Source organism: Pollachius pollachius (assembly GCF_949987615.1).
Source record: "Pollachius pollachius genome assembly, chromosome: 20".
NCBI lineage: Eukaryota > Metazoa > Chordata > Actinopteri > Gadiformes > Gadidae > Pollachius > Pollachius pollachius.
This window is the reverse complement of record NC_136953.1, coordinates 14,261,699-14,284,575: the sequence shown is the minus strand read 5'-3', so window position 1 is coordinate 14,284,575 and position 22,877 is coordinate 14,261,699. Positions and strand designations below refer to the sequence as shown.

The following is a 22,877-nucleotide window of genomic DNA, read 5'->3' as shown; positions in this document are numbered from 1 at the left end:
CTTAAAAAACCCTTCTACCAAGAACTTCTCGCACACGGCCCCTGACAATTTGTGGCCCAATTCCTTGCGTACGGTCCCTATATAGCTCTTAACCGCCTTCTACCTACCGCTTCTTTTCCCACCACATCCCCTCCGCTCTGATTGGTTCCCACAGATCAGCTTGCAGAAATCAATGGCTCGTTTGAAAGGCCATTGGCCCCTCACAACCCACATGGTCCTGTGTGGCGGCCGGGAGAGGATACTATGGGTCTGGATCCCCTAAGGGCCTTTTATAACCGCTATGGTCGATTTGGGGGGGGGGAATTAGAGACCCTCTCCCTTCTGGAAGTGTCTTTGCCCTTAACCCAAAAGGGCCCCTTTTAACCGCTCTGCGTCTCGTCTTCAAGTGGGCGTTTATTATTCAGGATGGGCAATCAAAATGCGGCTTGATGTGGCTCAGAAGGGGGTGAGGGGGGGGGCAGTGGAGATAACGAACGGGAGAAATTAGTTTTCCTGTGTAAGTCGTGTGTGTTGTCGGTTTTTTAATTGGGTGATTTATATCAACCCTAACAAACCCTACCAAGCCGTTGCAGTTATTTAAATTTTTAAGCAGGTGCATTTGGTGTAAAAAGTCTGTTCTGCTCATTGGTTCACGGTAGGATGGAGAGTAACGGAGATCACAAGTTGAGTTGACTTTATATTACCCGGTATTCTTCAATTGGCTTTCACGTGTTGACCAAGAAATGTTTATGATTCGATTGAGAGTATATACTGGACATGTGAAAAACAAGTGTTGCATTAGTGGAGCAACTGTCACACGATCCAACCTCTTTCAAACTGCCAAGCGCAAAGTTAACTTTTCAAAGCAAATGGCATAATATTCAACATATATACCCTTTTTAACTGACTCTTACGAAGTTTGGATTCCTTACAACCATTGTGAACATGGTTTTTACCGGTGCGTGATTACATTTGCGCAACCATTTAAACATCTGTCCAACCTGCTGTTCGGGAAACACTGACAAAGTCACATACGCCTTCACAATGTGTCTGCAGTATGAGCTCATTACGTCGTTCAGGAACGAGCCAAGGTGATCATTATAACCAGCATGCATCTAGTTGAAAGTAAAATACCTTAGTGTGTTTTGGAGTGCGTTGTAGTCAGCAAACTCGACAGAGAAGTTCAGCTTCCATGCAGTCCTCTCCTCTCTTAAGGCGACACAACCTGCAAATCCCACCCTATGTCAACCCTCCTCGCTGTGCTAGTGCCCTGTTGAACCTGAAGGAGTTCAACAGGGCACTCCTTCAGGTTCCACAGTGCTGCTGTAATAGTAATACAGCACCACCACCACCACCACCTCCGCCACCTCCATCACCACCACCAACACCACCACACCACCACCACAACCAGTACCGCCCCTCCATGCCATGCAATACACGCTCAGACATTGCATTGTGCTCGCACAAATGTTGAGACACAGTCCAAGGCAAGAGTGGGCCTCTTTAGTGTGACCTTTGACCCCCCACCACCAACGCTCCAGTGTACTGCCCCGGGTCTTTTGACAGAGATGGAAAGGTGAGAGAGAGAGAGAGAGAGAGAGAGAGAGCTGTTGTCCTGTCCCTCCAAAGTGTCTCACCGCAACCCCCTCCTGTAATGATTTTGTCATTGGATTCATCATTCTTTGATGGCTGTTACTTCCAGTGCACTAGTCTGTGAAGTTCATTGAGAGTTTCCCTGCCAGCTGTAAGGATTCCTCAGAGGATGTTACATCCTGCGGTGGAGTAGACGGCGTCAAGTACGACTGAGAAAAACATTAGCAGCAAGACACTGTGTTTAAAAAGGTTGTCCTTTTAACATATTTTTTATGGTCATTATCAGTGTGTTTTATAAGGGTGAAACATTGAATCCCCTGGAAATGTACCCTTTAGAAAAGAAGATGTAAGCTACTTTGTTGTCGTCTGAGGTCACACGGCAGCAGAACACCGTATGGCGTTTACATTCTGGGTCACGATAAGGAAACAAAGAAGAAAGAAACTTCTTAAAATGGAGGCCGCTTTTATTTTGTGTTATATATTTTTCCCATCCCTTCGCTCGCGATAGAAACATCCCAACAAGGCCACCGCACACGGCACGGACACGGAAGTAAGACGCACTTGAAAAAGCACAAGGCGACCATCGCACATTCATCATCGCCATGGTTACACTGTGTTTATACAGCGCCTCATATATATATACCTGTGGACTGTGGAGGGAGAGAGGTGGGGGGGGGAATAAATTAATTTGGACCACCGACAGAGAGAGTGCAGAGCAAGCGTGCTGTCGAAAATACATTCCCTTTGACCTGGAAAAATGTCCTGTTGAATAAATCATGACACACAGAAAGAGAGAGACGGGGAGAGAGAGCGCACTGCGGCCCACCGCCACCATCACGGCTACTTCCCCTCGCATAACTTCCTCTCCTCTTCCATCCCTCTCCCTCCTCCCCGTCGTGCCCTTGAGGAAAAAACAGGACTGGGAAGGAAAATCGGGGTGTGAGAGAGAGAGAGAAAGAAAGAGAGAGAGAGAGAGAGTCTGAGAGAGTGAAAGAAAAAGAGAGAGACAGAGAGTCTGAGAGAGAGAAAGAAAGAGAGAGAGAGAGAGAGTCTGAGAGAGAAAGAGAAAGAGAGAGAGAGAGAGAGTCTGAGAGAGAGAAAGAAAGAGAAAGAGAGAGAGAGTCAGAGGGAGAGAGAGAGAAAGAGAGGGAGAGATTCTGAGGGAGAGAGCGAGAGAGACTCTGTGAGAGGCAAAGGTAGAGAGAGAGAGGATGCTTCTCCGCGGGGGTGCCGGGGCGATGTGAAATCATTGTTTCCATGGAAATGGCATGCAGCCGTAAGCCGATTATCAATTGGGGGTGTTTTGACTCTCGTTAGACGGGAATATTTAACCTTCACAGGCCAGCCTCCCACTGTGTGTGCGGGGGAATTGATAAAGCCTACACGTCTGCGCCGGAGCAATTGATGTCTTTATCATGGGTTGGCCTGGCTTACCTATAGACCCCCTATCCCCTCGGCCTCACATCTCCGCGGCACGCAGCCTCCATTTTGCCGTCTGCGCGGGAGAAAAGTAATGAAGCCGGGGCGTACGACTGTGGTGGAATGTGCTGCGGGTTGAGCTAGCTGCTAGCAGCTAGCTGCTAGCAGCTGTTGCACCAGCGTCGCTGGGAGTTTGTGTCGAAAGGCGACGGGTTTTGTGGCGACAGATGGGTTCCGTTGGAAGGTCCCATGGCGTGTGATGTGACTCAAGCTCAACCTGAACGCGACCTTACCTCCGCCTGAACCTGTTGTCCGTTAAGTTCACCCCAGGACTGTTTTCATTATTCAACATACTCATCCTTTAGTGCAGTGGGTCGGTAGGGTTGCTGGTTCGATCCCCGGCTCCTCCTAGATGAGTGCCGAGGTGTCCCTGAGCAGGACACCTAACCCCAACCGCTCCCGACGAGCTGGCTGTCGCCCTGCATGGTTGACTCCACCGTCGGTGTGTGAATGTGGGTATGAACTGTTGCAAGTCGCTTTGGATAAAAGCCCTAAATATAAATGTACATGCTAACCTCCCAAACTTGTTAGTGACGCTTCCTGAAAAACGCTCACACTTCACGTTTCCGTTAAGGTAACGCTCCGGTAGCCCTCCCCTCCCCCCTCCCACCCTCCCCCCTGAACTCTCCCCCCCTCCCACCCTCCCCCCTGAACCCTCCCACCCTCCCACCCTCCCACCTGAACTCTCCCCCCCTCCCCCCTCCCACTACTCTTCCCTCCCCTTCGAACACACGACTGTGGGAGAGAGAAACAACTAGAGGGCACTCAACCTTTCAGCCCGCCCCTTCAGGGGGTGTCCAACGTGGGCGAGACCGAAGAGGATGATGTGTGGGGGGGGGGGGGGGGGTGAGGATGGGCGGGGGGTGAGGAGCGCGGGGCGTAATGGAGGTCCGCATCTCGTGGAGGTGCTTCTGCTACCCGACGCCCCCCCCGATTCATGCTGGACGTTTTACGACACGGTGCAGCGTCAGCACACCGCAGGACGGGACTCGTGGTATAGAGAGAGTGAAATGCGTCCAGCACTGTATCGACTGTGGTCCCGCTCCTCCTCTCCTTCCTCGTCTCATAAGAGGCCTTGGTTAAACAACTCGCGTAACAAATAAATAAACACAGTCATATATATTTTTTGACGTAGCCAGTGGGCGCACTCGTAGTTTTGACTTTCATCATCTGACTACTTCTAAAGTTTTGTTTTGCTCTGGGGTCAAACGCTTTTTAACTTCAACGCGCTAGAGAGGCGATATTCTCCCTGGATCTCTCACACCAGAGTCGTGTCGTGCTGAGTTTGTCGGAACTAATGACGGCCCCAAGTGTGGCGTAACGCACACATTAACATACACACCGAGCGGCCCTGCTCACGACCAGGTACCTGAGATTATTTGTTTCCACTACGAGCAGGAAGCCTTCCAGACGGAATCGTTCACAGGAACAAACACAGACGGGCCAATTTACATCAACACCCATTAACCTGATTGGCACGTTTCAAAAGCCTGGACCGGACCGGCAAACATCGGGTCGGATTCATTTCGCATCACAACAAGGCGTATGTGTGCAATTATGGGAAGATTGTTCCTCGTGGAGATTACTCCTTTTTCGTCAGCGGAACAAATCTTGATTTCCGTCGCAGAGGCGGTGGTGCGTGTGTGTGTGTGGTAAGACCCCGGCGGATGGGAGCGGGAAGAGGCTCATTCCCCGGGATTTGATGACTGGTCGGTGTACATTCTGCTCGACGCTGTTTGTTTGGCCCCGGCGATCAGTCTACCGCTGTGTGAGGCGAGCGTGCACGCTGATGCGCAAGATAACGCACACGCCACAGAGTGCCAAGCACACAGAGGGTGAGAGAGGGTGAGAGAGAGGGAGGGAGGGAAGGAGGGAGGCTGGGAGAGTTGGAGAGAGAGAGAGACGGAGGGAGAGGGTGAGAGAGAGAGAGCGAGAGAGAGGGTGAGAGAGAGAGAGAGAGAGGGTGAGAGAGATGGTGAGAGAGAGAGAAGGAGGGAGAGGGTGAGAGAGAGAGCGAGAGAGAGAGAGACAGGGAGAGATGGTGTCAGTGGTTTGATTTCATGTTTAATCTTTTCCTTTTTTTGCCACGTTTTGTTTTAGGAGGGAAACATTTGGAGCGAGGCCAAAGTAATTAAACTCCTGCTGACTGAGTACTTGGGTGGGATAAATAAACAAGTACATATGAGGAAGAGTGCGAAAAAAGTTTACAATTCCCTGTGCTTTCAAAAATAGCGCTTTTTTTGGACTTGGACGCAAGCCTAAGACACAAAGCAAACTTTGCCTTGTTGCCATTCTACACATCTCTCTCCTCGCTGTCAGCTAGCTGGTGATTGACCCATGGTAGCTCGTCGACAAGCACTGATTATGCGGGAGAAATGTAAACATAAACGTCAAATCCCGGGTCAACGTCCTTTGATACACACGTTGGTTAAACTGTTTCGTCCTCGTTAGCGAGCGCAAAAAAACTGCACAAACCAAATTCTCCCAAGGTTAGAACGGGGAGGGAAAAACAAGGCAGCCATTTTACGTGATGCGCTGAAAAGCCTCCCACAACCTTGCGCCCAGGGCCTTGTCCTGGGTGAACGGGGTGAAAAGAGGATTCTTATGATTTGAAAATGAACAAAAGGTTTGAAGGACAGACATTTTCTTCACAGAATAGGCAAACAAGCCACTGAATGACTCGCTTTTACCAAAGTTGAGTGGAACCCTGCATTGGTCAAAAGACGGCCCTCAACTCCTTCAAACTTTGGGGAAGAGTGTAAGGAAAATGCTCAGTAAAGAAAAAGTGACTTGTGAATTCTAACTATAAAACATTCAACCCAAAAGAAAAACGTGTTTGGAAAACTCCCTTTTTAAGCCGAGTAGCTCTTTGGAAAACTATTTTAGTCTGTAACACTTTATAATAAGGTGCCATAATAAATAGCAAACTAGTTATTACCTAACCCTTTGATAATATTTGTTAATTGTTACTAAAATATCTATTTGGCCCAAGTTAATAGTTTTTTCATCATTAATTAAATATTAGTTGTTTGCATAACCCTAACCCAACCCTAACACACGACCCTATCCCTAACCAGCGACACGCTGTGGTCAGTGAAAAAAAACTATTAACTTGTGCCAAATAGATATTTTAGTAACAATTACCAACTATTAACAAACAGTTAGGTAATGACTAGTTTGCTATTTATTATGGCACCTTATTATGAAGTGTTACCCGTTAGTCCAATATTTGGAATGCAATACTTAATATAAATGTCTGTCTGTATGTCTGTCTGTCTGTCTGTCTGTCTGTATGATTGAACTCTAGTTATTTGAAACTATCTCCAAATTAATTTGCAGCTATATTGGCATGATTATCATCATCAATGAGCCCGTCAGCTGATCTGCCAACAGTTGATCGAGAGCAACGTCCAGCCGATTCTTCTTCACCCTGCTCTGAAGCCTGACCTGTGGGCAGTCTGGTCGGCCACTATGGCAACACGTTCTGGGGTTGAGCAGTGTTTTGTTCTGAAAAGCAAGTCACTTTTCTTACATAGATGGTGTTAATCACTTGTGGGGGGTTTAGGGTGAGAGAGCAAGGCAAGCTCAGAGCCTCATTTCAGTAAGGGGTCTTACCACCTAAGCATCCGACACCCCCTCCTGTTTTTATGCGTGTTTCCAACGTCCCCGGTGAAACGCACGGAGGAAACAAATGCTCAAACCAGAGAGCTATAAAGGTATTGCTTACCATCAACCTAATAGACTTCCATTGTGGTTTTCGGAAACGCGTTCAAATCGAGCCGTTCCCTCCGGGGCAGACTCTGCTCCGTTCGGAAGAGTCCATTGTTACAATTAAGTCAAGCGTCGTGCAGTTGCCTCAAGGATCTTTGTCTTCGGTGACAGCCGGGCAGGCGAAACACCCTCAGTGCGCCAACTCTCGCCAGCCCTCCCTATATTCAAACCGATGAATGATGAATACTGAAACGGAAACCAGTACAATGATCAATTATCGTCACGTCCCCGTTTTGTATTTCACGCTCTCTCCTCGACATCGTTTCCTCTTCGTGCACAACAAACACGAGGCGGGAAACGCAAGGCGGCATCCAAGGTCCAAGATGGACGGGCTTGGGGCAAGGTTTGCGTGGAGCTAGCGTAAGCTACGCGTTCATCTTGGGTCAGTGACGCTAGGCGCTTAGCTATGTTAGGGACGTGTCCTTTGTACTATGCTCCGTTTGGAATGCAGGTAGAGGGAAAATGCAGAGCGTTTCCAATACAAGGCGGCTTCCAAGGTCCACTATGGAGGACCGGGCAAAGTTTGCGTGGCGCTAGCGTCGCTAGTCGCTTTACTGGGTTAGAGACGCTCGTCGCTTAGCGACGTGTGCTTCGTGCTAAGCTCAGTTTGTAACGGAGGTGTAGGGAAAACGCGAGGCGGCATCCAAGATGGAGGCCGGGGCCAGGTTTTTGTGGAGCTAGCATCCCCATAGCATCGCTAGGCGCTTACCTTGGGTAGCGATGCATGCTGCGTGCTACCCCCGGTTTGGAACGCAGGTGGGGAAGGTACACGCAGGCGATGGTCCGTCGCATCACTGTGTAATCAGCGTAATGAATGGGGGGGGAATGGCGGGACACTCCAGTCCACGCTCGGTTTGAGCGGGAAGGCGCAGCGGAGCGTTGCGTTCTTCCTCCTCTCCGACTTAATTGCGTCTTTGAGGGGCCCTGCGTGTGTGTGCGAGACGGAGGGGGAGGAGAGCACGGGGGCCTTCCTAATTAGGGCCCCTTTGACGTCAGCCGCTGCGTTCCAGGGCTCTGGCTGTGCCATGTGCGTTCCTGTAACGCAGGCAGGCTTCCACACAGCCAGGATTAATTATGAGGACAGTTATGATAAGGGGGGGAGAGGGGGGAGAGCCACGTGTTGGCCATGCTGTGAACGGATATTAGGTTCTTTTTTCTCTCTTTGTTCCACTCTTGTGCAAATTGGCTTTGGCTGCGATGTGCTGTTTCCCATTCCTTGTGTGTTTATTTATTTGTCTGTTTCCTTGCTTGTTTGCTGTGTTTTTTTTTTTATTGTGGGGTTCAGGGTGGTAAATTGTCGCTGGAGGATTCTGTACTTTTTACTGGAGAGGTTTTATGTACCGCCGTGTTGATGAGCTTTGCTGTATAGGGGGAAGAGCAACGTTTGAGTTCAGGGCTTGCTATGTGCAACGTTTGAGTTCAGGGCTTGCTATGTGGAACGTTTGAGTTCAGAGCTTGCTATGTGCAACATTTGAGTTCAGGGCTTGCTATGTGCAACGTTTGAGTTCAGAGCTTGCTATGTGCAACATTTGAGTTCAGGGCTTGCTATGTGCAACGTTTGAGTTCAGGGCTTGCAATGTGCAACGAGTGCCTTAGTGAGCTGGTTGTTCTCGGTTCTCCATTGCAGAAACCGCGATCTTCCGCTTGTGTGTGCAATAGAGGTTCCATGCTGAGGGGGCCACAGTTATGTTAGGAACCTAAACGGTGGCGGGGAGAAGGGGGGATTTGAGAGACTTGGACATGGATCCTGCCAATCATGGCGCTGATCCCATTCTCGCCTCAGAAACATCAGCAGGACGAAGCAATGACGTTCACGACAAACATGACACAATGCAACACGCTAACGTCATGAAGGTGGAGGTCTAAAAGAGGTCAACGTTGACAAAGAAAGACATGTAAGGGATCGTTTGACTGAAACCTGTAGGGACAATCTCAGTCACTTTTTTTGACATAAGCTGAGGTTCATTCAACTGAGGTTCAATTAATTATTTTACAAAGTAAAGGCAATTTAGCAAAATGTGGAATGATAAATAAACTCACTGTAGTAACCAGCAAATATTTCTAACTTGAATCCAAAACAAAAACTAAAATGAGAGATGAATTAACTCATTGATTACTAATGGAATAATGAATGTGTTATAACCGTGGCAACCATGTGTTCTCTATTTCCACAGAGGGTTCAGGACACAACAGACACCCTGTTGAATCTAACGGGGCGAAACGTGACAGACTTCCTACTCAAGACCTATAAGAACCAGGGCAAAACAAGGTATTTTGTGTGTCTGTGTGTGGGTGTGTTTTTTTATCTTCTCAGTCAGATTCAATATTAAAAGCAAACTAATGATGATTCAATAATTTAGACATGCTGACAAATTCCATGTACATGAAACAAGTGTCTTTTAATCAAATGTCATTCCATCTCAAAGAAAAAGGGGCCTCCATGAGACAAACATTTCTATCCATTTAATTTATTCATACTTAAAGAAAAAACCATGGCATTAAAGACATGGATTTTAGTCAAATGGCATTCATTGGGAGGGTTTGACATTCACAGGCAGATGTCTTCCTAATTGAACACTTTCAGCATCTGTCCTGGTCTCTGGAGACCTGTGGCTCGGAGAGCAGAAGATCCCTGTTTCCCCGGGTTTCATCGCTGTTCCCTGAACGTTTCCCTCACTGCTCCCATCACTACCACCACTATTACTACTAGGACCGGGTCTCATGGACACATTGTCGTCTAAATAGCCCTCAGCGCATACTTGCACAAACTCCCGCACAAGAGTGTCAAAATGTTGCCGTTTGGGTTAAGCTCTGTCTGTCTGTCAGTCTGTCTCTCTCTCTTAATCTCTCTTGCTCGTGCTCTCTCTCTGTCTCTCGCTTCTCTCTCTTCTCTCTCTCTCTCTTTGTCGTTTCTGTTCTCTCACCTGTTTGTGTGTGTGAGAGAGAGCTGGAGAGTGAGTGAGAACGGTGTCCGCGTCTGAGACCAATTGTGTGTGCGCGTCTGTGTGTCCGCGCAGAACGCGCAGCAAATGCCCGTGTTGATTCATGTCTACAGCCCTTGATCCTCTATGTCTGTCTTTCCCCTCACACCCTCACCCTCCCCGCCCCCCCCCCCTTCAGATACGGGGGGATTTCAGTGGGAGAATCCAACTCCCAGGCCCGTCTCGCCGAGGCAGATATCCAAACTGCTTTTGCGGAACTCCGGACAATATTGAAGACGTCCCAGGTAGCCATGTTTGTATTCCTAGCAATCTGTTCTCAGAGTTCACCTAGACACTGTATAGCCTCTCCCCTTACCCCCCTCACCCCCCCACACCCCTCTTACGCGTCCTGGCACTTCATCTACTCACTTATTGTATGTTTGTACATCGTGGCACTTAATGTACGCACTTATTGTATGTTGTACGTCCTGGCACTTAAAAATGGCACTTAGCATTGTGTAGCATATTATCCTAGCTACCTCAATTGTGTACTGGGTTATTGGTTAACCTAGTGATTCTTGGTGCTTGGCACTTGGTTCTATGAACATCCTTACTGTACCGACAGCGATATATTGTTGTTTCTCTTCTTCTGACAAATGTAGTTATTGTCAGTCGCTTTGGATGAAAATATCTGCTAAATGCCCTAAATGTAAATGTTCTGAAATTTCCTATCACATCGCATTTGAACGTTTTTCTGGTAATGGAGACCATTTTGGAGCCAGTCCAGGTTATTTCCTACGGCGGCTGTGAGGACTGTTAGTTCAAATCCCTCTTCTGTCGGGGAGTTGGAACCTCATCATCCAGAGCTGCTCGTCACTAGCTTCCCTCCTGGAAGTGATTACTCGTAGGCGCGGGATTAACTGTGGCTCAGCGTTATTCTAATTTCACTCGTTACTTTAGGAAGCAACGGCCGGAAGGATTCTGGGTTCAAATCCCAACGTCCACGGCTAAACCCTTGAGTACCCTTGAGCAAACCGCTGCCTCATTAGTTAGCCCACGACACTCTGGTGCAGAGCCCCTCGAAACGCTCAGAACGTGACGGTTCGGAGTACCAGTTCCCAAGACCTTCCCGCTCGTCTGAACACCTTCCCGCTTACAATGCTCTCCCTCGGGTTCTCAGCAACAGGACGGACGGGTCGAACAAACTAAGCGACGAGAACATGGACGGACGGAAGTGCGGAGAGTCCTCTGACTATGGATTATAGACGCATCATTTAGGAAGATGATGTTGATAAGTGTCCTTTGCAGAGGCGGGGTGATTAAAGTTGGCTTGTAAGGTGTGGTTCAGTGGGATCTGGGCAGTATCAAGGTGTCAGCCAGCCTGTTCTGACTCTGTGTAGCCCCCGTCCATGCTTTTTATATTTACCTTCAGCGGGCGGAGTTGTGACGAGTTGTGGGCGGTGTGGCAGCGTTGGATTTTTACCTGCGGTCGAAGAGGACAAAGTTATTTAACTTCACGGGAGGACTTCATTGCTCGTTAATTTGTTTATGAATAACTAGCTCCCAAACAGCTGAGGGCTGATATCCAATCCCGTTTTTTTTTTATTTCATTTTTATTTTCTTTATGGGGATAGGAAAATCGCTCTGTCTGCTCGCGGGCGCGTACTTTAAAGCCTTTAATGACATGCACCTCTCCTTATCAGATGGCACGCAATCAACATCTCCAAACTGCTCCCGGTGCCTTTCGGGAAGATAGTTAAGCCGCATTTCAAATCGCTCGCCGCGTAGGCAATGAGCTGCGACTTTGATCAGGTCCACAGCACAGGAGGAGGAAGAGGAAACCCGCAAAGGCTCCTGAGTTTATCCTCGCCTCTCCGCTAAAGTCTTATGTCTGCCATATGGATGGTGGACCTTGAGTCTGATTTTCCCATTGGCCCCGTTCCGGAAACAACACTTGTTGTGTCAGGTGGTCTCCGATCTCCCGCTTCTAGACAGGGGTCGCCGTGGAAACAACACCACCAGCTGGGATCGCCGACGAGGGAAGGGAATGCCTGCAGAGAGAAAAATCGTTTGCCAAATCTGCTGCTCTCTGAAGCAAATTAGTGAAACAAGAACAGTGACATTATCGAAAAAATGACATCAAAACAAACAGTCGCACGTCATCATGGGGGTATTGATGGACGGGTCGGAATGCTTGTTCAAACGCCCCCCCTACTGTGGTGTATTGTGGGAAGGCAGCAGACAACCAGAGGCTCTGGAGCAAGGTAGCTGTTGTGTATTCTAATCAAACGGCGGCCATATGCAAACGCACACTTTTGCCCTTTGCTTTTTTCTGTTTAACTTGGAAGTCAAGTGTTAAGTGCAGCAAGGTATGCACCTGCATGAATCCGTTGTTACGCTCTCCTCCTCAAGCACGCCTGTTCCTTCATCCAGCCGGCCTCAGACTCTGCTCTCTTCCCCCCCACCCCCCCCCCCCCCCGACCCCAAAGGAACAACGCCGACTAATTTGTCCTTTTTTCCTGCGGATACCTTCAACCAAATCTACTTGGGGTGAATTGGGATCCACATCATTATGGACGCGGGGAGAGGTGAGGGGTGAGGGCTCCTCGTTCAAGGCCCGGAATGTTAAGTTAAGAAATGAAGAAAGCGGTTGGCATTTAGATTGGGTCGGTCTCAGAAACCAAAGCTTGAACCCCGATTTGGACGATCTTCGAGAGGTCGGCGTGGACCGGCGGTCGGAGGTGAAATTGCTTGCGTGTCGAGCGTGGCGTCAAAGGGGGGATAATCCGAGCCGCTCATCGGCAAAGCAGACGGCGGAAGCTCGCCCTGCGTTCATACCTTTTAGGCTGCGGACATCGGGGCTCGAACCCAGAATGTCGTGGGCTGGGAGGCCGGAGCCGCTACACTGCTATCCTGCCTGAACTTCTGTAGAGACGAAGGCACAGACACAGACCAAGACTGTGACAAATGCTACGGCACTGGGATGTTGGGGAAGTAGCGTGATCACTCCACAACTGAAGAGTGTCTGGGGTGCCTGTTTTCCAACTCCTCGGACTCTCTCTCTCTCTCTCTCTCTCTCTCTCTCTCTCTCTCTCTCTCTCTCTCTCTCTCTCTCCTCTGAAGGCTAATGTGACTTTAATTCCCACCACGGTGATGATGATGTAACCCTAACGGCGCTGCGTTAGCTGCCCCCCCCCTGCTCCCTGATTGTCCTTTCTCTTAAGGGCTCCATCGTCCTTGCAGGAACGACTTTCACTCGGGGCAGTCTTACACACTAGTCCCACACTCTTTCATTTTACTACCCCCCCCCCCCCCAGTTTGAGGCCTTCTTCGTCTTCTTTTTATCACACACTATTCATACACATTGTATCTTTTATTTATATGATTTTTGTTTCACTGCCAGGCCGCAGGAAGCGGCACTATGCAGAGTTTCTCTCTAATTGCCGTTTCTGGGTCGGCTGTTTGTTGGTTGTGCGGGCTGGGGAGTATTGAATGAAATGTCAAGTGTATAATTATACGAGCGGCCTTATTCATAGCTCTGTCTTTGTCCCGCCGGCCACTCCTTTTCTTCGCCGCTGTCTCCCCATTTCTATTTCTATTCCCCGACTCAAACAAAAGCTCTTTGAGTCGTCCATGAATGCCGGTTTCCCAGACTCAAAGGGAAATGTCAACGTCCGCCTTTCCCTTTATTTCGTGCTCGTCCCCATTTTTCTCTGTGAATAGCGGCATTGCGGTGCACATCATGGACACACAAACAGTTTACACACACACACACACACACACACACACACACAACACAAAACAGAGACACAACTCGGGCCCCCACCTGAGAGCCTGCATGGCGGCGGTAGAGAGGCACTCGCCACTCCGCTAGCCAATCGCGTCGCAGAGCGGCCCTTGACGGGAGCGCCGCCGGAGTCAGGGATTAGTGCCGGCGTCCACTTGGCTGGCCGCCCCGTGTCCCCACCCGGATAATCCCCGGGAGGAGACGCACTTATGATGTCATCCGGCACTCATCCCCTCGATTCCTCCCCTGCCTCTCCCCCATTTCCTCGCTCCCACCCTCCCTCTGTCTGTCCATCGGTCTGTCTGTCCGTCCGTACTTCAGTTTCTCTCTTCCTCCCCCACTCCCTCCCTTTCTCCATCCTTCCCTACCTCCTTCTCTTCCTCCCTTCTTCCCTTCTCCTTCACACCCTACAGCCTAATCTTCTCGCAACTTCCCTCCCTAGAGCATATCCCTCCGTCCTTCTGTCTCCCCTCCATCCCTCCCATCTCCCTCTCTCACACTCTACCTCTATCTCTTCCTCCCTCCCTCCATCCCTCCCTCCTCCCTCACATCCCATCTCTCGCTCACACCCTTCCTTTATCTTTTCCTCCCTTCCTCCATCCTTCCCTTCCTCCTTCCCTCCCACCCTCAGTCCCTCCCTCCCTCCCCTCCTCCCTTCCAGCCTACAGCAATTTCTTCTCCTACTGTCCCTCCCTACAGCATATCCCTCCCTCCCTCCCTCCTCCTTCCTTCTATCCTTTCCTCCTGCTCTACCAACCTCCCCTCCTTTCCTTTCTCTCTCCACTTAAATCTAGAAGGGGAGGAAAACTTTTATATGAATTACTGCACGGGATACTTAACCGAGGCGATGTCTGAATTAAAGATGTGCAAAGGGAAGGAGTTTTGAATTAAACAAGCCTTGTACCTTCCTTGTCTTATGAATAGGTAATGAGACGCAGCCGAATTGAATGGTGTTTAACACAAATACTCCGTAGCAGGCAAAGTTCCCCGGTGTCCTCACAGCGTGACATTTAAAACAAACGCAAGTCTTGGACGAGAGCACGTCGGAAAGATTGAACGAAAGAAAAAAAAAAAACAGGAAACTTTATTATTATTTCATTTTTTCATATTGCCAACTTCATTATAATTGCCAAATGTGACCATAAAGTTGGACAAGCAGTAGGGCTTGTGGAGTACGTGATGATGAATGGAGGGAGAGCGAGTTTGATGGGCTCAACTTGTTGACCTTTGCCATCCATCTCGCCAAACTGTGGTCGACACTATTTTTGTCTTCTCAATGTTGCCCCCCCGCCTTCGCTTCTACCCCCACTGTGTCTCGTGCCTCGCTTCAAGATTGTACTCATCAGGTGCACACACACACACAGCCGCTCGATCGCTCTTTCTCTGTCTCTTCGCTCTCTCTTGCTTGCTCTCTCGCTCTCTCTCGCTCACTCTCTCTTGCCCTCTCTCTCTCTCTTGCTCTCTCTCTCAAGAGAGCAAACCTCTCTCTTACTCTCTCTCTCTTGCTCTCTCTTTCTTTCTCTCTCTTGCTCTCTCTCTCGCTCTCTCTTTCTCTCTCGCTCTCTCTCTTTCTCTTTCTCTCTCCCTCACTCTCTCTCTCTCCCTCCCTCTCCTTCTCCCTCGCTCGATCTCTCTCGTGTGTGTGTGTGTGTGTGTGTGTGTGTGTACTTCAGACATCTCCCTTGATTTACTTTCACTTTCTCTCTCAACCTGTCTCCCTCCCTCCCTCCCTCCCCCCCCCCTGCCCCGGCTCCCCCCCCTGTCGCGGCCTCTTCTGATCAAGGCACGGAGGGCCGACGTGGGGCCGAGCGGGGCCGCGTGGCGGGGGTAGAAGTGAGTGCGGCGGGGGGTCATTTGCATTTATATCACACCCGTAATGCGGTCAGAGGGCTGCTGTCTGAGCCCGGCGGTGGGAGACTCTGTTGGAAATCACACGCAGGCGTCTTCCTCAAGCTCATCTCACGGCCCATTTCTCGCGTAGGCAGGCGGAATGGACAACAAGCTGCCCCCCCTCCCCCCCCCCCCCCCCCCCCCCCTTGTTACTCCCCTCCTACGCTCCACCACCGACCCCAACACCACCGACAACCAAGAAAGGAATCTGGAGTCAGTCACCGTTTGATATCGTAGCGAAGCTAGCATGAGGAGATCATTCCTGAATTCAGGAATAAACATCAGTTTGGATTTCTTGGGTTTTTGATAGTTTCTCACGTTCTAACGGAGAGGTGGAATTGATTTTTTTTCGTACAAACTCGGCAATATCCTTGTCCTAAATGTTCACCCCGAGCTGGTGGCCAAACGGAGGTCAGTTACCGTGGTTACCCGTCGACGGGGGATCAGCAGCTCTCAGGTGATGATTGTTCCCGGACTCTGAGTCATAGAATTCAACCCAAGAAAAATAACAGATTCGGTGATAATCCACATGCGTATAAAAAGTGCACACGCTCGCTCACACACAAAAACACACTCATAATCACGCACACTCACTCACTCACTCACTCACTCACTCACTCACTCACTCACTCACTCACTCACTCACTCACTCACTCACTCACTCACTAACTCATACAGACACACACACACACTCACAGCCACATGTATTTTCTTCACCTAGAAATTACCCCTTTCAGTTGCACAAAGTACATAAACCAGCATCACATTTTCTCCCCAGATTTTCCCGCTATAATGTGTTAATGGCGTGATTAAGACACTTAAGACGGGAGTATAAATAGCGCAGCGGCACCAGATGGTACCGAACACAGCACGGGAAAAAAGGGCAAAGTGAAAACCCAGTGTGTTTGGCACGCTGGCAATAACAGATTACACTCATCAACATTGATTTTTGCCTCGCAGAAAACCCTACAAAGGATTAATCATGGACTCTGCTAACGAGGAATGGTGAAAAATAAACGACCACCCCCCCCACAGACAATTTCTCCGGGCAAAGCGAGAAGCTTGTCTCGAATGGTTTTAAACAAATTGGTCTTAAATGCTTCTTTCTTCTACTCCCGCCTTTTTCTCTCTCTCTGACTCCAGACTCTTGTTATGCATTTCAAAGAGTTGCCATGGTTGTCCATGTGTATCCAATTAATTCTGAAAAGCCTTTTACCCTACCTCCCTCCCACCCACCACCTGACCCCCCCCCCCCCCCCCCTTCGTTAGGACAACGTGACTCGTCAGATCGTCCAGAACCTCGAGACTTTGCTGAAGGAGCTCGGGAGGAAGGAGAACGTCAAGGTATCACAAATCATATTATTTTCAATATATATATATCTTTTTTGTTTCAGATTTGTGTGCGTTTCATGGTTTTTATCTTCAACAACACCAGATAAATTTAAAAAATGCTTATTAAACTGGAACTCCTCAGTTTGTTTTAGATTTTCAGGGATCTTTTTCAGGGGCCTTGGCGTCAAAAGTGTCTCTCGTCACAATTTCAAAGACAGCCGATCAGAGCAGCCGAACGTGTGACACATCCGTGGCAGCCATCTTCGTAGTTCAAGAAAAGGCCTTAACATCGCTCCCATAGGTCGCACCTCTGTTCTGTCATCCAATCAAACCCGCCCAGATTTTAGATAAATGGCTGTGATTGGCCCAACCGGGGCCAGGTCTGCTTGAAATCTGTCAGAAACCGGAGCGGGGACCAGAAGCGTACCAGAGCAAATAATCCAAGAGCCCACACATTCAGCTGGTTCCCAGGCTCTTGGTCTTGTAATACAGGAGATCCATCTTCTGCTTGATGGGACCCCAGTTCCTACTTATCCCAGTCAGTCTCACTTTAGCAAAACCACAAAGCGGAATGCTTAAACACGCTTTAATTGTTTATCCTCAACCACACTTAACACTGAGTGGCCCCCTGGTTTTTTTCATTTCACATTTTTCTCCCCCAGTGCGTCCACGCGGGCCGCGCTCTGCCCGGTTTCATTAGACAATGAAGTTGCGTCCCACGTACGCACACACAGCCAGGCTCACCTTCCATCACCGCTGCCTAGACAACGCAAGTCGCCACTGAGCCGGGTCCCACGCGGTCGGCGGTGTTCACGAGGGCACAGGGAACACGATGCAAAATTGTGTGGTCATTACACAGAGAACCAATGAGATCCCAACGTTGAGCCATTTAAACCCGAAGCTCGTCTACAGCCAATCAGACGCCCTCCTCGGGGTGTTGGAGAATACTCTCCAACCGACACCGAGTTCGAATCGATAACGCCCACTCCAGGTTAAACACACACTCACGCAGAGTTTTAAACAGTGTGTGTGGGTTCTCTCTCTACCCTTGTATACAAAGGAAAGCGCTCATGAATGGCGAATAGTTATTTCTAAATCCTCGTGTTCTGCTTCGTGCGTCTTTGTGTTTTTATTTTGATTCTTATGCGAGGGGGATTTGGACCTTCCGCCTGTTTTGCATGGAGCATTATCACTGTTTAGACAAATTGCTCTATTTTTCAGTCTCTCGTGTTTCTCTAGCAGCAAGGTTCGGAGTAACACTCTGCACCTCCTGGTCATCACAATGGCTGCATATCCAGTTTATAAAATAACTGTTTTAACACGCTTAACAGCGAGCACAACGGTCCTATTAATGCCTTTATCAAACAGAGGAAAAACTAACTACAAATTAAAAACAAAACACAAACACGTAAAATACAGACACAAAAATCACAGAGATATCCCACACGGGTTCGATCCCCGCCTTCAGAAAGGCTGCTGCGACCTGATTGGCTGACATACTTCCTGCCCCGCCCCCACAGGTGTGGTTCTACAACCAGGGCTGGCACGGGGTGGTGTCCTTCCTGGGCGTGGCCGACAACGCCATCCTAAGGGGCGGGCTGAACGACAGCCTGGACCGGCGAAGCTACGGCATCTCCGTGTCCAGCCACCCACTCAACCTCACCAAGGAGCAGCTGTCCTACGTCTTCCTGTGAGTGGAACCGCCGACCACCACCCACAAGCATACAAACGCACATGTATACGCACACACGCGCGCAGCTATACACTCATTCATCACGCACGCATGCGCCCGCATGCAGACGCACACACACATGCGCATACACGCACGTGGATACATGCATACACACACACACAAAAGCATACATGCACTCACACACACACACGCACACATACATATGTACACGCATATAAACACACAAGCATACACACACACAAACAGACACCTGCCTACACACATGCATACACACAGGCGTATACAAATGCACACACGCATACAAATCAAAAAATCAAATCAACATCAAATTGAATTGAATAGCATCAACCACAACAAGAGCTTAAAACATCAGCCAGACGCTTCAAATCAGACTTTATTTATAGAGTGCTTTTAGTGCAAAACATCAATGTAAAGTAAGTGTGGTAAGTAAGCAACAAATTGAGGACAAGGAATAAGTTCCAAATGAAGGTAAACGTCAGGAAGGCCCCCACCTACCTCTGAAGCTGGGGGGTGGCTGGAGGGCAGAATCTATGTCTGCAGCTGTCACTTAGCAGATGTGTCCCCAAAGCGCCTTAGAAGTGAGACTGGGAACAATAACAGTGGTCAATGTCGATCAACTCATTACAAAACCACCAAGAGCTGCACGGGCAGAATAACAGATTAGCGTTATGTGAGAGCACAGTGGCTCCAGGAATCAGAGAGACTCGTTAATGTTTCGATTTCTTTGTTGTGCAAGAAGAAATGCATTTTATTAGTGGTCGCAACTCAGAGATCGTACATTTCAACAATTCGCAAATCGCCCTACGACAACAACAACAACAAGAGTTTAAAACCAAGAAAGGCCCTGTAAGGCAACAGCCTTCCTTCCCTACTGGGGGCTCACATTTACACAGTAGCCATTAAGCAGATGCTAGCTGTATCCCCAAAGCAACACACAGGTGAGACAACATATCATAGTACGACTCGGACATGGCAGTAAAACAAAGGTTTCTATCTGAACAAGAGGACGGAGAAGATATCGGATTCACACCATAAGATAGGGAGGTATGTTTCGTTGTCGATAGTGGTCGTCGAGAGACTAATACGAGAGGAAACGGGAATCATCTACGATGCGGGCAAAACACACCGAAAAAACCAACATCTTTCAAACGAAAAAAAAGCTGTTGAGTGAAAAAAAAGCTGTTGGAGAGTAAAATAAAACTGTTGGTGAGTAAAATAAGCCTGTTGGTGCGCTGAATGAAAAAAAACCGAAGTGGGGGAAGGGAGAAGACGGATAAGGCGGTGAGGGACGGGCAAAAGGAGGAGTAAGGAGGTAACGGGCGGTGCCAGAGGCGGAGCGGTCGGCAAACAGGCGGACCGGCGGATGAGGGATCGGCGTCGCCGCGCACCGGGCCCCTGGGAGCCGCGGCCTGCGCGAGCGCTTCCTCGCTAGCGCGCGGCGGAGCTAGCCGGGGATACCCACAAGCTTTGGAGATTGATGACGCGGCGACGCACCTCAACTTGTACCGCCTCAAACCGGTTTTCAGTTATTTTTCCCTCCCGTTTTATTTTGGTTTTCGGCGGTTCCGTTATTAATGTGCGCCTGAGGTTTCCCAGCATTGTTTGCTTCCATGGGAGAGAGAAAAAATACATTGTTTGTGTTTATATTTATACATATATAGGGTGTCGCATCTCGCTAGCATACGTTAGCCTTATCATTGATTTTAATGGAGACTCATGGTTATAGATATAGTGAGTAATCACAGCACCGTTCATCGCTGTCCTCTGAGGTCACACCCAAGCCCCGGGAATCCTGTTGTGTATCGCTTTAACACACATGAACCAAATGCACACAAAGAGAGCAGCAACCTGTTAGAACCGTTAAAAAACACGCACATTTTTTACCAGGACCACTTCCTCGTTAGTCATTTTCTCCTTCCTCCTTTAAAAAAAAAAAAAAAACATTCTCTATTTTTATGATAATACATCTCTTCCTAATATAAGACATAATAAAACAAGACACCGGGCTGCTTCATTTGTTTACGACAGGGAAACACAGTCGTGTGAGTTTCACCCTCCTCAGACAATGGCACTGTGGTCCCGTCTTAGTTTCCTTTAATCCTTCGGCCCTTAGCCTCTTCCATGCGAACGCGTTTACACATGAGCATTCCCGCGGCTAATCATCTCATGCTAGCCCCGCTAATCCCATGTGCTCGCCTAGGCCCCGGTGCGCGACCCGCTCCGCTATGTATGTACCTGATGATCCCGTCACGCCAGCTGCCCCCCCCCCGTACGAGAGGAGGCTGGGATGACGTTGCCATGGTAGCCGACCAGGCGTGTTTGTCTAACCACCGAGGATTCAGCCTCAGTTATTTGCCGTTGTTTTTTTAGCCCTGGAGTGTCGCCGTGGAAACGAAGCCGAGACTGTATTGTCTGTGATTTATGTTCTTGTTTGTGTGTGTTGGAGATTTTGGGAGGGGGGTTTGTGTGCTGCTGAGAAGGATTTGTTCTTAAGGAGGCGGGCTGGAGGAGCTAATGACGGCATTAGCTCTTAGAAATCACACCGGTTCTGTTTTCTGAAAGCACTTGCGTGCGCAATACACACATACGCATGCAGGCAAACACACACACACACTCACACACACACGTGTACACACACTCACACAGAAAGACGAACACACACACAGACAAACACACACACACATACGTGAACAGGCGAACACACACACACACATACACACACAAACCAATAGTGTTTACAATGCATGTACGCCTACTCTCCTACTCTAACTGTGTCTAAGATTGAGTGAGGATGACGGAATTGAAACCCCACTCCTGCTGAGGCTGTCGTGCCAATGCGTAATGGACACACATCTCCGCGTGCATATTTATGTTGGAAAAGCAATCTCCTCACACTCCCAGATCGAACCGTCCACACACACACACACACACACACACACACACACACACACACAGACAACTGTAAATGTTGGCAGTTATTTGCAGAGCCTTCAGGTCTAAGTTGAATTTTATTCCTTTATTTCCTGTGAATGAAGAATACTTTTATTGCATTTAAAGTGCTACATTTAGATGAAGATACAAAGACGTAGATTTTATTATGACCTTTTGGAGAGATTGATAAGCTATGTTGTGGTTTTATAACATTCCATAAATTCGATATGGAAATGCGTTCAAGATGAAACAATGCTGCTTATGCTTTTGGTGTGGAAGCCTCTCAGGTTAATGTCTCTGACCACCTTTGGTGCGATACACAACACTACCTCAAGGTTGACGTCTGGATAAAGGCGAGAGGGCAGCCGAAGTGGAGCAGCGACATAGAGTGGGACCGCCTCTCTAGCCTTGTGCACTTTGTTGGGCTAATGTTTCTCTTACTCTCCGTATTCCTTCCGTTATGCTCTCTCAGAAGAGCGCCACCGGGGTCAATAACACAATCATTTCAGCACCTCTTGCTCAGCTGCTACTGTATATCTTGTCTTCCTGACACCCCCCCCCCCACCTCACCCCTCCCCCTCTCCGCTTGGAACGAGTTGCCGCAGCCCTCCCCCAGTTCCATCATGAGCTAATTAGCGGCTTAGCTTGTCCTCTTGCTCTGGCAATTAGCCGGCCTAAAATGTTCAAGGTTAGCTCATTAGCCATTCAGTCCCTTTAACTCTCCGCCGCGACCGGCAGTCGATACTCGAGGAAAAAGCGTCGGGGATGTGAGACGCGGTGCGACGCCGACCGCGCGACGTGATTTCACATTTATTCGTCCCTAATTGCGTCTGCTTGCCTGCTGATAAATGCCGTGGCGCGCCGCCACACAAAGTAAGTTATTTAATATGCTAATTGTACCGCAAAGAGTCTTTGGAGAGATTAGCGCGCGACGGGTGAGGTGGGTGATGGGAGTTAATAAAATAAACAGTTTATTAATTGCTCATTGAGCAAATCCAATGAGGAGGATGTGTTCAAAGCTGAATACGCATGTATGGCGACGTGTCGCGGTGTCACGGGTCCCCCATCTCAGTTTTAACACATAACCACTTATTCTGTTTTGTTTACGACCACATGCGATACAATGTTGTGCAGTTGGAAAACACACAAAGTCCTCTCGTAATCGCGCTCGAGGAAGATGGCGTTTCGGGAGCGTTTAAGAATTATCTTTTAATGCAGCATCACCAGGGATGAGTTATGGACGTTGGCTAATATCCTCAGACAAAGTCTGTAACAAATTGGTCACGGAAAGAGATTAGTCACAAATTGACGAGCAACAAAGTGGGAAGCCAGAGCTGTGAGTCAGTTTTTCTCAATGTAGATATTTTAAGTACATTTTCCAGTATGAAACAAAACTATGAAATAAAATGACTCAATGATAAAAATTGTCACACATAATGAGTCTATTTTACCAATTCTCCTTTCTAGCATTGCATGAACA

General features: G+C 48.7%; 1 protein-coding gene across 1 annotated transcript in view; it reads left to right on the top strand.

Moving 5' to 3' along the window:
- The window catches only part of LOC307090858 (phospholipid-transporting ATPase ABCA1), a gene marked incomplete at its 3' end in the record, with an annotated part of 158,579 nt that overhangs the window by 84,756 nt on the left and 50,946 nt on the right, over positions 1 to 22,877 (top strand). The window contains 4 exon segments of the mRNA XM_079757653.1: positions 8,997 to 9,091; positions 9,943 to 10,048; positions 16,690 to 16,764; positions 18,273 to 18,442. Coding sequence (XP_079613779.1) covers positions 8,997 to 9,091; positions 9,943 to 10,048; positions 16,690 to 16,764; positions 18,273 to 18,442 — 446 coding nt within the window.